We start from the raw sequence: 17554 nt of genomic DNA, 5'->3' as shown, positions 1-17554 counted from the left end.
ATGTATCAATTCCTGTATCTTCCCCATTCCCAGTCCTTAACTCCACCAGCGTTTTTTGCCGCCTGTCCCTAGCCTGTATAAAGGAGGGTTGGTGCGTCAGGTCGGCAACCAGCACTGTAAAAACCTTAGCCAAGCCTTTTAGCATGAATCTTAGAGTTCCGACATCATTAGTTGGGATAACTGAGTTGAATCGGTTGCAAACACATTCGAACTTAATAAAGTCTTTACCACACCTCCTTGCAATTACTTAAATCACAGTGTAAGAAAATATATATGCTGTACAAGACAACTAAGCCATGAATAGAAAATAAAGAAAGCTTGAAGATAAACAGGAAACTTTCACCATCACATGTTGATCACCCACACCAATCCTAGTTTTATTTAATCAAAATACTATGGTGTTTTTTCCCTAAATATACACAAACATCCATTTCTTCTCAATCTTATTAGATCTAAAGGCCACAAAGAACCTAAATAGATCCAAACCATTACATGGCAACAAATGGAATCTGTCGTAGTGCCAGACTGCCAGGTACCCAAACAATAGATTCATTCAAGGTTTGAAATCCAGGTTTCGGACAGGTTTCAGCCTGAGCCAAAACCAAGATTTGGGCTGAAACCAGGAATTTCTTTTCTGGGCTATTGCTAGAAATTTGGGCCAAAATTTCTGAAATTTTTCGGTAATACTAGGTTTCATCTCAGGGTCCACCAAAACCACTGAAATGTCCGAGATTTCGGCCAAGATTTCCGAGTTCTTGAACCATGGATTCATTATCCAATTAATACTTGGACTATGTTTAGTCCCCCTTATAGTTCAATCAAGCATCTATTTGTTCCAATATTTCCATTAGACTGACGACTGCTTACAAATTAGACAATAAATAGACAAATGGGGGAGAGAATATGGCATACCCGAACAATCTCTTCATAAGTTTCATCATCAATTTCTACCGTAGTAATGATTTCTTCAACATCTCCCAGTATCATATTTAAATGCTGATCATAGGCCTGCAAAAAAATTTCCACCACCAGAAATAACCAAAAGTTACCACTAAAAAAAAAAATAAAGAAGCTTCATACATTCAAGCATTAAATGAGAATCTAAAATATAAAATAAAATATGAAGAGACTATAAGCAAACTAACTCAAAAGTACATGCATGACATGTAGGATGACTGTAGGAAGAAGAAATAGAATGACATAATCTAAATATCAGGGAAATCGGTTTCCTACTTTCTTTGATTTGTTGATTATCTTGGGGGAATTACTCAGTGGCTAAATTGGTTAAGTAGGTTTTTCTCTATAAAGAATATTAGGCTACTCCAATTTCAAGTAATGTAAGAACAAAAGTCCTATTTCCTAAAATTTGGCCTTTACAGACACCAAGTTCAGCATAGACACAATATTGTATCTATCCGTTCAACACATGCTGGAAATGTTTAGACAAAATATGTCTATCATCTGCTAATTACAAGTACATGCTTTTTATGTTGTAAATTCACATGCATTATATTACTTTGATAACCAATGCAATAAATAATTGGAAAAATTATAATCTACAAAGGTGGAGACGTGTGGAGATTGTATCCATGGAACATCATCCCTAGGCTTCCACCACGCATGTATGTTATACGTTCTCAGCGGAAATTTAAAAATCTATATACTCCAGAGCATATGGAATACTCCCCACCACATTGTATAACACCAATCATCCACCTGCCTTTCTTCAACTTCTCATGTGCATTTTCTTTCTATTATCATGCAGTATTGGAACTTTCTTTTTTTCATCAACACACACATTATTGCAAAAGGCATCATAATTTCAAGTGATAAAATGCTCTATCTATGACAAAAATTCCTTTTTTTTTCACAGAACACAAATTCTCTTTGAAATGAAACAGTATAACGATGAAATTCCATGGACTTTCTACCTTATGCACTATACTCAATAAATAAGGATATTTTTTTCCCTTGAAGGAGGGATGGACTGTTTAAAAAAAATATATACAATTACAAGCGAAGATTGATGAGGACATCCAAAAATATTTCATGAGAAAATGCTGAAAGAAGAAGAAGCAATAAGATTAAAACAACCTAAAGCAGCAATGGAGCCAAAAAAAGAAAAAAGGAAGTACTTACAGTGGAAACATTAGCAGAATATAAAATGGGTACTTAGAATGAAAGCTAAACCAGACTGACCAAAACAAAACCTATGAGAGAACAAGAAAAACCCTTCACAAATAACCACAAAGGGGCCACCTTTACGGCCGGCGACAAACCCACCCCCCCGCCCCGCCCCGCCCCGCCCCACCCTCCCCTCCCCCCCTCCCCCTCCTCCCAAAACAAAATTTATCAAGAAATAAAATGTAAAAATCAGAGAAGAAGGAAAACATATGCGGAATAAGTAGATAGATATGGGAATCACAAATTCTGAAATCAAGAAACTAAAAATATTGGTAAATATAGAACTGATAGAAACCCAATAAACAAGAAATATGGCCTCTTAACCTACTCGTATCTACACAAAAGAAGAAGCTAAAAAATCAGCTAACTTTAGTGTTAATCGTTAACCTTCCTGCAACAAAACTTAAAAGGAACCAACGACAATAAAGGGTAAAGGAAGCAAGAGGAAGGGTTTAACTCTTACGTGTAGTTTTCCTCTGAGTTCTCTATCAGAACGAAGCTTGACATAGATTCGCTCGTCGAGACTGAGTCTGATGAGATCGAGGGGCTCCTTCACTGTGCTCTCTTCTTCGCTCGCCATTCCTTTCCCACAAAAGCTTTGGGTTCGCTCGCTCTGCGCGCTCTGCTCGCTCTCTTCCTTATTTCCAAAATTGAGTGATAAAACCAAAATTGAATTAAGCAGTCAAGCCCAGCCCCTCAGCTCGAATATAACAAGGGTGAGCCAGGTAAGGTTTAAATTAAGGCTGTGTTTGGTATGCAATGTATTCTAGACTAATAATGCAATTAAAAAAAAACATAGCAAACGACTTCTTAATTTCAAAAGTTCATTTTCATAATTATAATTTGAAGTTTGATGAGATCTTCAGCGATGAGGTATTAGGATAAAAAAATACTGAGGTTAAGAAGGTGAGATGACAAGTTTACACGATTCTATAAATAAATATAATTGGGTCCATATGGTTAAGATTGATGATAAAAAAAATAGGCTACGTATGATTTGATTTCTTGGAATGCATTATTGACTATAGAATACACACCAAACACAGTCGAAGTGTGGGAGCCATTGGTTTAAAAAATGGAATCAGCAAATTTGGATTGAAATTGGCCAATTTTAGGGTTTAGGGGATTGATCAATCCGAATTCTATTCCATTCGGAATCAATAAGGACCGATTCAATCCCAAGTTTAAAATCCTTGGTGGCAATGGATAAAATAGTGACAGCCAATGGCCATGGCCCCATGCCCTCACACTCTAAATTGTGAATAGCACAATAGGATCCTGTCTAAGTTCCTAAAATTCTCTTTACCAATCACCCAATTTCTCGTCTTTTCGGCAAAAAGTTATAAGTTCTTTGGATTGGTCTATGGTATGGATTGATACACCATGTAAATATAGTAGCAGTTGGAGTTGGCTCCGCTGGTACCTCTATATTTATGTCTACCTGCTCCATTGAATAATTATTTTTTTTATGTAGTTTGAAGTGTCTCAGATATCCTCAAATTCGTGATTATGTCGTGTCTTATTTAACTTTCCAAGAGATGGTGGTTAGGCAATGACTTTTTTTTTTTTTATTTAAAGAATATTAACATCTCACTCATATGATTTATGAGTGTTTGTGGGTGTGGAAAAAGAGAGAGATAACATATGATAGTGGATAAGATTTTTTTGAGCAAGCTATGGAGGGTACGTTAGTACTCTCTCTTTCTTTTGTCATATGAAATGACTTCCTTGCCCCTATTCATTAAACTATTCCATTGCCCCTCATTGATGTGGTCCCTTGTACCACTTGTGGAGATAATCCTCTCCCATTTGATAAACTAATTTTTTCTCTATTCGATTTAATATTTGTTCTTGAAAAGAAAATAAACAATGTCAATGTTAAAATATATGGACTAAGTTTTCCTTAGACCACGATGAATGGGCATCAATTCACCATGACCCATTAGAAGCATACATTTGGGGGGGATAAAGTTTATAATACATCCCTATGACAAATATGTTGTAACCCGACAGTCACTGAGAGAGGGGTGAATCAGTGAGTCAAATTTCAATCCCCAAAAACCTATCCGATATCTGGCTAAGAAAAACCTGATATATCTGTCCTTGTTTGCACATAGTCGTATGCACACTCAGCCTCTCATAGACACTTCCAAGTGTGCACACCCATTCCACATTCCACGCACTTCAATATAAAATGCAAAACACAAGCACCCACAACACAGGGTTTTTACGAGGTTTAGCAATTTGCCTACATCCCCAGAATAGTGCCTATAAAGGCTTCGTACATACTCAATACACTACTTTCGACTGCACCCACAGTCGAGAGCACCCACACCCAATTTTCTCAAGCTGAAGCTGAGATGGCACTTGCAGTGCAGATATAATGTGTAGCACCCACTACACGGGAGCACCCACTCCCAATGCTTAGCACCCACTAAGCACTCAATAAATAATACAATTAAATTGGGCTTATATCAATGCCCTACAGTCAAGCTCTGCCAACATATACATCCACAACTAGTTAGCATGCTTATAGTTCATCCACAACTAACCTAGCATGTATACATTCATCCACAACTAACCCTAACATACATATATGCATATAATGTAAATCAAATGTTAGAGAATCTCACAACCGATTGCCTAGGATGACTGAAAACTTGTATTGACAAGTTTGGTGTTTACACCTTCTCTCTCCTTGGCTTCTTGCTTTTCAAAGCAAACACATCCTTGTTTTATTCTCTTCCTCCTTGGCTTCTTGCTCTTTAAAGCAAACACATCCTTGCTTTTTTCGCTTCTTCCTTGGTTTTGAGTTAATGTATCATTAATACACCTCAACCACCTCTTTTACCTCCTTTAATGGCCTAAAAACATTTATCATCAAGTATTCATGTTCATTCAAGGACCAACAAAGAGGGGGACGCTTCTCCTGCCAAAATCATAGCCTTCTTTCATTCAAAACTCATTTTTCTTGCTTCTATGGTGTAGGGCTTGAAAAAACGAAGAAGCTACAACTTGGTTCACCCAAATATGAGTTAACATGAGAGAGATATGACCATTTGAAGTTGGAGCAATGAAATAGCCTGAAATAGAATCTTCGTAGGAGTGGCGTAGGCTACACCGGTTGTGCGCACAACAGGGGAGCAAATCTAGCCGTAGATCTCATCATGGAGAATCTCTTAATATAGATCGTCCGATTAAAATAACGGATAGTAAATCTCAACCACAAGATTTGAATAAGATAGTCAACTAATGATGTCATGTTGACGTCAGCGGTCAGCATGCACTTTTTGTTGTCGATCTTTGATTGATTGTTTTTCCAGATTTTAAGGAAGCTTGTCTCCCACTCACAAATGTAAAAAGTTTATCGACCGTTGGATCAGAATCTTCCATGATGGCTATAATCAGATCTCATGAGATCCTTAAGATCAGAATCTTGTTTTATACCTTCTATACATGCGCGAAACACCACAACATACCTTGATAAGGTGTAGCGCCAGTGCATCAAGGATTATGCACCTAACCAATCAAATCCTATGCATAAGCATCTATCCCGTCCATGTCAGTGTAAAATCTCAGCAGCATTTGGATGGGCATCAAGCTTACGTGGTCGAATCTGGACCATCCATTTCACTTCCCTTTACTCCTCTTTATTACAATCAAGCCCCTGCCTCTATATATTTCAGTGCTTAAAGACCCCCTGCAACTCAGACCTTTAGAATCTTGAAATTACACAAAAGCCCTTCAAATTTCAAAAATAAATTCAAAAAATCCACCCAACACAGAGAGCAACTGATGGATTTTCGGTTTGGATTTTCGAATTGGCTTTATGGAAACACTTATAAATTTTTCATACGATATCCGATCGAGATGAAACAAAGTGCGTTGGAACGGTAACTGGACGCTCTACGACTTTCCAGAAGACTCAATCATCTGACTCATCTATGTAAAAAGACCAAAATGCCCCTAGACCTTTCTAATGACGTATCTTTCTCATACGGAATCAAAAAGCGATGAAATCAGAACCGTTAGAAAGATTGGATTTTTTCGTATTGTTATATGGAGAACACTTCCTTTAAAAAATTCATCTTCAATGCTGAAACTTCCCTCGACTGCTACAAATGCCGTAACTTCCCTCGACTACCACATATGCCATAACTTCTTCATACGGTATCGGAATGTGACAAAATTAGATGCACTAGACTAGATAAATTACAATCTATATTTTTTATGAAGAAATGATCTTCCAAAAATGTCATTTTCACTGCCAAAAATACCCCCGATCATAAATAGGTCAATTTTACTAGTTTTGACCCAGAAACCTGCACCACATACTAAGGATGTATCAAACCATTCCATGCATACCAAGTAATTTTGTTATCTCATCGGTGACACTAGACACTATCATGTCGTTATTTTCATTCACATCACCCAAACTGACCACATCATCATTGTCACGTGGCCGAGTTGCCAACAAGGACAACCATAAAACAACAAAATATAGAAAGGAGAACTATGGATATATCATTGATATTCCTAAGCAAAATCATGCCTTTTAGTTGTTTAAGCAATATGAACTCCAAAAGCTACTGAACTTTACTTTCCATGTCCATATTGATTTCATTATTTCTTGTAAATTTTCTCCTGTCATCTTTTGTATTATTTATTATAACTATTTAAATCACATTTTCATAGGTTCAAAAAGTTGACACCTTTTTATCACCTTATTCTCAAAATTTATTTAATTAAGAGTAAGATAAGATTTTTGAAAATAATTTAGAATTCATTATACAAACAACTATCATTGTCTGTTTTTTAAGACCAATATATTTGAGTAGATCTGAGAAATAAAAAAAAAAATTGAAACCCTCACTTTTTTGGGGAAAAAATGTGGGTTTCATTTGAAATCATGTATTTAGTAATTATAAGTTATGAAATTATTTTTAAGAGTTAAATGAACTAAATTTTATAAAAACTTTTTTTTTTTGTTGTTTGGGGATTTTTTTTAAATTAATTTCAGAATAAAAAAATATAATTTTTTGAGAAAAATCAAAAATTTCGATGGAAGTTGTAGAACACTTGTTTTTACATAACATATAAAAAATCTAGAAAACTGTTGGTGAGAGTGTGAAGTGTTTGTTTCAAACAACAAAAAATTCACACTTAAGTAGCCGTATCATACCGATACAGTACGATACGGCTCGATACTGCATGATACCTTCGATACGTACTGATACGGTATCGATACGTATCGATACTCTCGAGAATTTTCAGATTTTCAAAAGTTCGTATCGTAGAGTATCGTACGTATCAGTATCGATACAGTATGGCACGATACGATACGTACGATATGCTGATACACAAAAAGAGGCCCAAAATTTTCCGTAGCGTATTGGTATGTATCGTGCCGATGCCTACCGATATGGATACGTATCGGCCGATACGGCACGATATGCACCGATACTTAAAACCATAATTCCGTGACTACCCACTGTTAGAAATTTAAGGTTTATATTACACATATTTAATTGGCCCAAAAGGAGTGAGACTTTAGGGGAGATTTTTAAGGCCCCGCTTGGTAACATTGTACTATTACCTTAAACATGTTCATAAGTATCGGTCCAATTTTCTATTCCTACGGAGTGAACTGGTCCAATTTCGCATAAATGCTCCGAGAGAGAAAAGTGTTATGCTCTATGTGTGGAAATTATGGATTGGGATCCTCTCCAACACCAACGATCTATCCAAAGGCTGGAAAAGCTTGGACACACATCCCCAGATGTTGGCATGTGTTGGGATGTGTGACCAAGCCCCTACAACATTTTGATGATCATTAGAGGGTGTAATCGTTGGAGAGGAGCCTGATCCATGGAAACTCCCCAAAACAAAAAATGGACCAGACCTTGCCTAGCCTTTGACCATGATCCAAATTAGTGAATTTAGCACTTAAAAAATAGGTAGCTAAAATGAAAAAAAAAAGTTCTAATATGTCGGAAAAGAATCATCACTTTAGGGCTCAAACTTCGTGGACATGTATATTTATATGTCTCAAATTCACATGTTAAGTTTAAGTTTGAATAGAGTTTTCCAATTAGAAACATAAAATGTTAACGACCTTTAGGGTTTATTGACCACCAAGTAGATGCATTGATGTAAAGTTAGGAGGATATCCCATTATAATGGAGGGCAAACAATTGAATTTGGATATGAAATTTTACAATTGTCAATGTATACTTATACCATTCCGCTATGTATTTAGGGGTGTGAAACAGTCAGTTGGGTATTATTTTGCTCTGTCGGAATCAATTTATGCATTTATTAGCCCAAACTGAAGTTGATTTTTGGTCAATTCAGTTTTCCGTTTTTCAGATTGTCTTAATAGACTCTTATTGGTTGATCATCGATTTGTTACTGGTTTGGTTTTGAATTTCCATATATAGAAAGAAAACAATACACACACACAAAAAATTTATTATTGAAAAAGAAGCCTAGCAATGTGGCTTCTACACGCAGACACAATGGAAGGCGAAATGATTGCCTTACTCCTCATGAAAGACGAAAATCCCGACACTATTGATGTTTCTACTAATGCTCCCAACAACCCTCTCCCATTTTATTATGTTGTTTGGCTTTGGCCGACATTAATAGTCGATCTGTTCAGTTTCGTATTGATCCCTAGAATGATCCCTAGATGGAACATGATGATATGGAAATTGATTTAATTTGGTTTCGAGTTTTTTTTCCAATAAATTTGATCAATTAGATAAGATGATTTGGCATTTGACCTCTTGAACCTTAAACTCTAAACCCTAAACTCTAAATTTAAAATCCTAATTAAATTATAAAATCATATTCCACGTGGAAAATGTGCCCAACAGTTACTTTTTTTTCATAAACTGGAGTATTATCATTTTTCATACCCAAAAAAAAAAAAAAAAAGTTAGGAGTATTCCAGTTTGATTTATTTTGGATAATATACAGCCAGACATGGCGGGCGGACCACTCAAACCGCCGAGCTTTTCGCATGAACGGTCCAGCCTCCGGTAGGGTTTTGAGAACTATGGAGACTTGGAGTAAAATGACCCATTACAGAAAATTGGAAGCTCGGTGGTGGAAGAAAGCCATTGATAGTGGAAACTGAGAGATCTGAGAAGTGAGGAAGGTCGTCAAGATCAGTCCGTTCTTATTTACAGACCTTAATTTTGTTCTTCATGTCCCATCTTAATTCCTAATATGTTAATATATATATAAAGATGGGACCCAGGGATTTGGGTATTCATTGTATCTAGCAACTAAGCAAAGCCTCCCCAACTTTTTTTTTTCTCTAAGCATCAGTCCTCCAATTTTTTTCTGTTTTGGTTATGCCAATACGCTATATTGCGATAACGATTGGAGATGTTCTACATGACCTCTGTACTGAATTCTTGGTGTAAATGCGGTGGAATCTCTTGTTTCTGAAATGGGTTTCAGCTCAAATGCAGCTATGTGGCTTCTGTGTTGGGTATTTTGACCCATACCAGTTGTTTTGATTTGTTTTTTCATGTATTTGAGTTAGTGGGTCTTATTGATCTTTGTGGTTTAGTTTTCTCTTCTCAAGTTAGTTTCTATAATTTGGTTTGCTTTCTTTTGGATCAAAAGAGGAATGGAGGATTTTTTTTTGGTTTTTTTTTTTTTTTTTTTTTTTTCTTAATCTGCATGTATATGGATTGTTTGTTCTGGGATTTTTAAGGTGAAGGATTAGGTAAGATTTTCTGCATCGATTTATGGAAGCTTTCCTTGAATCTCGGAGGGTTTTTTTTTTTTTTTCTTTCAGGAATGAATGCAGAAGATTCTCGTGAGTGATTACTCTGAATGTTTTAAAGACAGTAGAAGGTTTAGAGAGGAGAAATCTTACCTTTTATTTTTGGTTCCCTTTTTCTGGTGAGCTCAAACCTTGTGGTCAAAGAATTTCTGTGACGAAAGAGAGACTTTTGGGTTGAGCTTTGGAGGGGAATTTGTTTTCATGGTATTGGTTCTGAGTTGTGTTCAGTAAGGATCGATGGAGGGTAATTTATCAGCAGGAAACATGATTCCAGGTGCTTCTTATGGGGTTGTGGACTTGCAGGGATCGATACATGTTCATCACCAACACCACCCGCACACCCTTCACCAACAACACTCCCATCCTCATCAGGGTTCTATGGTCCATCCATCTATCCATGATGTCTTCCCCCTCACGGTAGGGAACATCCACGAATGTGATCAGCACATCAACCTTGTGGATTATAACAAGGGTGAGAGGGCGAAAAACTCAAGTGATGAAGATGAGCCAAGCTTAAATGAAGATGGCAATGATGGCCATAACGATGCTGGCAAAGGGAAGAAGGGGGCTCCATGGCAGCGCATGAAGTGGACTGATTCGATGGTGAGGCTTCTGATAACTGTTGTTTCTTACATAGGGGAGGATACTACTGCTTCTGATTGTGGCAGCGGGGGAAGAAGAAAATTCGCAATCCTACAGAAGAAAGGGAAATGGAAATCAGTCTCAAAAGTCATGGCTGAGAGAGGATGTTTTGTCTCGCCCCAGCAATGTGAGGACAAGTTCAACGACTTGAACAAAAGATACAAGAGGCTTACGGATGTCCTTGGGAGGGGAACTTCTTGCAAAGTTGTTGCAAACCCTGTACTGTTGGACATGATGGACCTCTCTGAAAAAGCAAAGGAAGATGTTAGGAAGATATTGAGCTCGAAGCATCTGTTCTATGAAGAGATGTGCTCCTATCACAATGGGAACCGACTGCACCTCCCAGCTGATCCAGCGCTGCAGCGATCCTTGCAATTGGCTCTTAGGAGCAGGGATGATCATGACACTAAGAGGCATCTACAAGATGACGTTGATGAAGAAGATCATGATGCAGAAACTGATGATTGTGATGATGAATCTGAGGATAATCATGCCTTACATGGGGACAATAGGGGTGTTCCTGGGTCATTCGTGAAGAGGATGAAACATGGACAGGATCATGAAGATGTGAATTTTGGAAATCCCTCAAATTCTCAGGATCGTAACAAAAGGTCCCAATCTAGTGCGCAAATTATCCCTGCTGACATGAATCAAGTGTTCCCTGAAGGGTCCAAAGAGGCTTGGTTACAGAAGCAGTTGATGCAATCTCGCTTACTTCAGTTGGAAGAGCAGAAGTTGCAAATTCAGGAACAAATGTTGGATCTCGAGAAACAGAGGTTCAAGTGGCAGAGATTTAGCAGAAAGAAAGACAGGGAGCTGGATGAGCTGCGAATGGAAAACGAGAGAATGAAGCTTGAAAATGAGTGTATGGCATTAGATTTGAAACGTAAGGAGTTAGAAAATGATTATAACTGAATGGCCTGAGCTCACACTTGCAGTAATACATAGTGTTCTTTATTGTGAGTAATCTGTTGTTGATTTTTAGTGGAAATATATATTTGATAAATGTTTACTTGCTTTTTTTTTTCCCTTCCCTTCCCATGTGCATTTGATAAATTTTGCTATATACCGGCAATCGGTTTCTGTGGAGTACACACATGATAGCATGATATTGCTTTGGATTATAGCTAACATGCTGGTTTCTAATTGTGCTGGCTAAGGTATCTTTGTTTGGTTACTTTCATCAATCGATGAGTTTTAGATGAATTATTACTGTAAGAATTAACACAATAGAGCTTGAAAGGTCCTACTGCTTCTTATTAATCTCCACATATCACAGTTTTACCTTTTTCTGTCTAATTTTCACTTGGAAGATGATTGGAAAGCTGCACCATATGTGGAGAACGAATTGGATATGACATAAGATTTATTTTATTGACCTATAGGTGCTTACTTTTTAAAAAGTGGTCCAGAGTCTCCAGACTTGACCAAGAAAGGGGATGTTTTCGTGGTTGATGATGGGCTAACCTGGAGAATAGAAATGTTGTAAGAGAGACATCAACAATGTAAAGAAATGGATTGGTGTTTTATCTGTGTATTCAGCCTGTTTTAACTCAATATCAGTCAGTTTGCATGTTCATGGGTTGGTGTTTCATCCATCTGGTTTGGGCTGTTTTTAACTCAATTCCTGTCGGTTCTCATGTTCAATCTGGAATTGTACAGATCTGGTCCTTAATCTAACCTAGAAAGGTGGAAGGATGCTAGGTTAATGGGTCTGACTGGGTGCTCCTGTTCACCATTTATGGAGCTGTCCACTACTGTTTCTTGTTCCTTGCCACATTATTTTGTATGTCTGTTGAATTTCATCTGATCACTGAAGCTCTGTTTGGTTGCATCAATGTCGTATAAGAGTAAAAGAAAAAAAAATGTGCTTAGATGCACCTGGTTGGTCAGGAAAAATGACAAGGCTCAAATTCTTTGAAAGAAAAAAAGATTCCCCACCGTCAGTGTAGGGATGCTTTCTCATGCCCTCTCACATCCCTGATATTTTATCTCCTCTCGGACCATGTGGGTTTCCTATTGAGGAAATCGATTCTCGCGTCCTGATTGGGGTGGTGTGGGAGAGAGATATCCCCCCACACTGGTTGTGTCGTAACTTGTAACCCTCTCCCTTTCACCAGTGGAGTAAGTATCTGCATGTCATTTAATTTTCACTTGTTTTGCATATTCTGAACAAATTAATTGGAAAAGTTCAGGGTTTCTTGCAAGAAAATAGACCAAGAAATTTTCAAATTTCAAGTTGTATTTCTCTGGTCAATGAAAAATGCCTGGGAGTTCTTTAAGCAACTTGATTTTGGTACTCTCTTGGACTTCCTGGCAACCAGATTGATCCTTGGTGGATGTGCTTAAGTAAACAACATTGACTCTAGCTAGTTTTACTCAAGTCTTCTGAGCTTGTGCAACTGTATGTTTTAACTTCTACATTTCCCTTTTTCACTAACTAACTGGAGCTGATGTGCTCTTTTTCTTATTATTTATACTGAGTCAGAAGCTTGATTTGGGATTTGTAATGTCAATATTTTTTTTTTTTTTTGGGGTGGGGGGTGGGGGTCTCAAAGGGATATAATTGGTATCATTCTTGTTACTAATGTGTTTCATGAAAGTCATAGTTCCTGCTCTTCTTCAGTATATGTTTCCTTGTCAGGTTTTATAAGTGCCTCCTTTTTGTGCTTAGTGGGCAACACAAGCTTGAGTTCGCTTTGTAGGATTCCTGGTTGTTGTAGAATTTGAGATGTTTCTCGAAGGATTCTTGTGCATGCAAGCCTTGCCTTTTGATTGAGATGCCTGTCACTAACTTGGCTCTGTGTTCTGGACATGTTCCTTCTTCTAGTTTTAAGTTCCAGTAAGCAGCCCCTGCCTCCTCATGTGCATGCATTTCTTTTAGTCTACCTTTTTAGTACAATAGATTTGTTCACATTTGTTTTCTTGTTCATATCATGATGTGCAATGTGCATACATGGACATGTGCCTAGAGAGAGAAGACAAGGGAAATCGTCTAGTTTATTGTTACAACTTGTACCTATATGATAATGATCTATTGATTTCAGGGTGATAGAATTACTTGGTACCGATTAATTCCTTTGTCGCAGGATATGATCTGGCTGCTGAGATGCAGACTGTCATTCCATTACAGAAATTGTCAATGAATATAAATCTACACAAAAATTGTCCTTTCTTAGGAACAGCACAAAATTGAAGTTATAGAAGGGGTTATTTTAAAAAGCAACTGGGACACACAACACACAAGTCATTGCAACTCAACTCATCGAAGCCTTATACGATTTATTTTTTGCCAGCTACACAAATCCTCTTCCTCCATTCCACGGAACCTCATCAGGTCCTTTGACACGACCTCAATCCACATTGTTTTTGGACTTTCCTTTTGGATCCTTTAGCTTCCTAGGTCACCCCTACTTTGAGCGTTCATCATCATTGTAAATGGCAAACCCATCTCAGTCAACTTCCCTCATCTTCTCACCTATTATGTTATTCCCGCATTCATTTCTAAGTTTGTTCTTTCAAGTAGTTCCACCCATCCTCTCAACCTTTGCTTCTCAACTATTCTCATTCTATCCATCCACCTGTGAAGTGAATTATTACTCGGCACAAGGTCAACTGATTATGAATAAACTTTGTCTATAAGAAAATTTTCGACTCTCTCTCACTCCTTTTTTTTTTTTTTTTGGGGGGGGGGGGGGGGAGGGGGTGGGGGTGGGTGTGCGGGATGAAACACGTGATCAATAATTAGATTTTTATTACATTCTTTTTGGACTTTTAATATGGCTTAGAGAGGCTTACTTTAAGTGAGACACCAAAATGAGTTCTATGGGGCTATCATGTGAACCAGGTAACAAATAATGTTCTACTGTTTGGTTGTTAAATATGATTGCTTTCTTGACCCTAACAGTAAGAAGGATAATTTTTATTTGTCTAAGAGTGAAAGTTGTAGCACCTTTTCTTCTTCTTATTTTATGAGTAGCATAGTGTTATTAATACAAAGAAATAACTAAATACAAATGGATGAAATTAGTTTCACTGTCCACAACGAAAAAGAAACAAAGAAGATAAAGAGAAAAATATACTCCTAGAGCATTACCAAGGATAGAGTTACCAAAACATCATCTAGGCCTAACTACTCCTTGTTTACAAACTCATTGACTTCCATATTTGCTGATGCAGTAGCCTGTTGAAATGCCACTTATAATGAGTCTCAGATAGAGTGAATTCTTGTAGCAAGGTAAGAAAGACTCTATGGTCCATCATAATCTCTCCTTAACCAATTTCTAAAGCTGTATCTCTCCCGCTTTAATATCCTGAAACCCTCTCACAATAGGAAAGGGATGAATTTGGCCCTAGGAGACTGTCCTCCAATTGAAACCTTTTCTCGATGGGAAAGAGAGGACCATAAAAGAGGGAAGTGAGTTTGGCCCCTAGGAAAGTTCCTCCATGGATCTCAATAGACCCCAGCAATCTTTCCCATTGAATTTGTAATACCGCTGCCAACCCTGTAGGCCAAGTTTTCCAAGGCAGCAATGATAAAAAATAAGCTTGATGGTCCCCAGTGTAGGAGGATGCCCAATATAAACAAACAATGTTCTGTCTGATAACATTTGAATAATTGACCTCAACTATTGACTGTAAATAATGTCACTCAGAATCCCCCTAAAGAGGTCAGAAGCAATTGTCCAAGGAGCTAGCCTCGTGAACATCCTTCTGATAACAGATACCTGATCTGCCAAGCTGACAGACCCCAAAATTGCCTCAAGTTTTTTGTTTCGTCGACAACGTAACTGCAAAAAAGTAGTTTCTTTGGACCTACAATGAGAAAAAAAAAAAAATGACACCATACACTAGCGTAAGTAGATTTCTTGAGAGGAACAGAGTTTGAGCAATAACTCCTCGTCCCCTCGTTAATCAGTGCTTGATTATTATTGGTGGCATATTGAAATCCAGAGGAGATTCATTAAGAGATCTGGAAAACTCTGGAATACTCTTGATATCTATAGGTTGGCTTGTACTGGCTTCGTTTTCAAGCTCAATGGAATTGATTATTAGTTCTGGAATGGAGCCTAGAATGCATGATAGGGTTCGAATGGAGCCTACAATGCCTGATAGGGTTCACTGAGTGACCAATGCTAGTTGATAATCTGAACTGCATCTTTGAACAGAAAATGGTCCATCATACTGTCCATGTTGTCTTTTTGCAGGGAGCTGACATGATTTATTTCACTGCCAGGATTTTTTGAGGTTTGACAAGATGCAGTATTTTGTAATAAGTCTCTGTAAGGGGATTTTAAGGGTAGTAAATGAATTTCTTACATATTTTTTCCTCCTGTTTTTGCTTAAACACATAATATTATTGGTTTTAAAAAAATTTCCTTATCTTTCATTGATTTCATATCCTAGTTCTTGTCGTAGTTTGGCATTGCTTTCCATCACAATGTTTGAAAGTTGATTAAATCCTATTGTAGTTCTTGTCAAAGTTTGGAATTGTTTTCCATCTTGTTTCTATTAAATGAATGAAAACTTGATAACCATGTTGATATATGGCTTCTGATGTTTGAGATTTCACCCCAAAAACATGTATTTACAAATTAAGGCTGCATTAATACTAAATTAGTTTGTTTCTAACCTTGGACTTTGTCTTCTGTTTTCTGACACAAACAAATTTTCTGTATCTTTATCTTGCTTTTTCATGACTTGAGGTGTTTCAAGAGTAACCGGCATACGTAAATTCAACAGTTCATGTTGGTTTCTTAGCTTTTTACTAGAATGTGCAGCAAAAGGAATGCTACATTTGTACTATGCTTTTAAAAGTTGAACATGAGGTAGAGTGCTCCTCAGACATCACATTCTGCATAAAGAGTGCATTAAGTTAACTAAGAGCTCTATAGTTTACCAATGCTACATGCTGCAATGTCTTCCTATATGCAACAATTGGTTATCAATTGCTTGATTTTTTGTCTCTACCACTTCAGGGAAAGCTTCTTTGGGACTGGGACTTACTGATGGCCACCCACTTCACCTGAAAGAATGTTAGCCAGTTTGTGGAAGCTGAGTTGAGTCTATCCATAGAAACACAGTGTTGCCATAGGTCATGGTTAGGCCTGTCTATGGTGTGGACATATCCAAAACCAAAATTCATGTAAGAAACTATATTTTAAAGACTTCTATGAGATGAAGATTGAAACTGTAATCTGTAACTAGATAGTCGTAACCTGTGAAAAGGATGGTCCTTTGATAGGCTTCTGTTCGTTTGTACATGTTGTCAAACTGATGTGGCCGAGGGAAAGAATTAGTTTTTCAGAAAGACTGCAACCTCAATCTTACCAGTTTATATGCTTTATTGGTTCCTAGGGGAGAAGCATTAGCCTTTGCATGTCATGTCTAATAGAACTTTCACTCTTGTAAAGAGAAAGGGATCTTTCAGTAAGGATCTTTACTGGGGAGCATAATCATCAAGAGGATGGATAGGATCTTGATAGAGATTGTAAACTCCTTTGTATGCTTTTTGCAGATGATATTGTTTCGGTGGATGAAATTGATGGGATAAATACTAAGTTGGATTTATGGAGATATACCTTGGAATCTAAAAGTTTTAAGATAAGTAGGACAAAAACAGAATACATGATGTGTAACTTTAGTTACAATAGAAATGAGAGTGTGGTGGTGAAAATTGATGATAGGGAATTACCACAAACTGATAACTTTTAGATACCTCGGATTAGTAATGAATAAAGAAGGCGCAATCGAGGACGATATTTTACAAAGAATTATAATAGGGTGGATGAAATGGAGGGGGCATCTGAAATGTTGTGTGATCAACTTATTTATTTAAAACTCAAGGGAAATTTTATGGAACAATTATTCGACCAGCAATGACGTATGGGGCTGAATGTTGGGTGGAAAAGAAAAAACATATAAGAA

The 17554-nt window shown here is 37.3% G+C and overlaps 2 protein-coding genes across 4 annotated transcripts in view; one reads left to right on the top strand and one right to left on the bottom strand.

Moving 5' to 3' along the window:
- Nucleotides 1-2875, bottom strand: part of LOC122092943 (sm-like protein LSM3B) — a 6392-nt gene extending 3517 nt beyond the window's left edge. Inside the window, exons 1-2 of the mRNA XM_042663241.1 lie at nucleotides 2648-2875; nucleotides 913-1008 (exon numbers count right to left, since the gene is read on the bottom strand). Coding sequence (XP_042519175.1) covers nucleotides 913-1008; nucleotides 2648-2764 — 213 coding nt within the window. The 5' untranslated portion in view covers nucleotides 2765-2875. The remainder of the gene's footprint in view (nucleotides 1-912; nucleotides 1009-2647) is intronic.
- Nucleotides 2876-9198: 6323 nt separating this feature from the next.
- Nucleotides 9199-16823, top strand: LOC122072256. 3 transcript variants are annotated; one of them, XM_042636844.1, is made up of 2 exons: nucleotides 9199-9346; nucleotides 9998-11639. In XM_042636844.1, the coding sequence occupies exon 2, from the start codon at nucleotides 10223-10225 to the stop codon at nucleotides 11540-11542; it is 1320 nt and encodes a 439-aa protein (XP_042492778.1). In that variant the 5' UTR covers nucleotides 9199-9346; nucleotides 9998-10222; the 3' UTR covers nucleotides 11543-11639. The 3 variants fall into 3 exon arrangements, with proteins under 3 accessions (XP_042492778.1, XP_042492776.1, XP_042492777.1); XM_042636842.1 differs by adding an exon at nucleotides 16606-16823 and having other exon boundaries at nucleotides 9205-11586; XM_042636843.1 differs by having other exon boundaries at nucleotides 9205-9685.
- Nucleotides 16824-17554: the final 731 nt, after the last annotated feature.

Source organism: Macadamia integrifolia, chromosome 2, assembly GCF_013358625.1.
Source record: "Macadamia integrifolia cultivar HAES 741 chromosome 2, SCU_Mint_v3, whole genome shotgun sequence".
In the NCBI taxonomy this organism is placed as follows: domain Eukaryota; kingdom Viridiplantae; phylum Streptophyta; class Magnoliopsida; order Proteales; family Proteaceae; genus Macadamia; species Macadamia integrifolia.
This window is presented reverse-complemented; position numbering and strand designations above follow the sequence as displayed.

Bases quoted from the DNA above. Each gene is read 5' to 3' on its own strand.
- LOC122072256 (XM_042636842.1), top strand. From the start codon at position 10,223: ATGGAGGGTAATTTATCAGCAGGAAACATGATTCCAGGTGCTTCTTAT.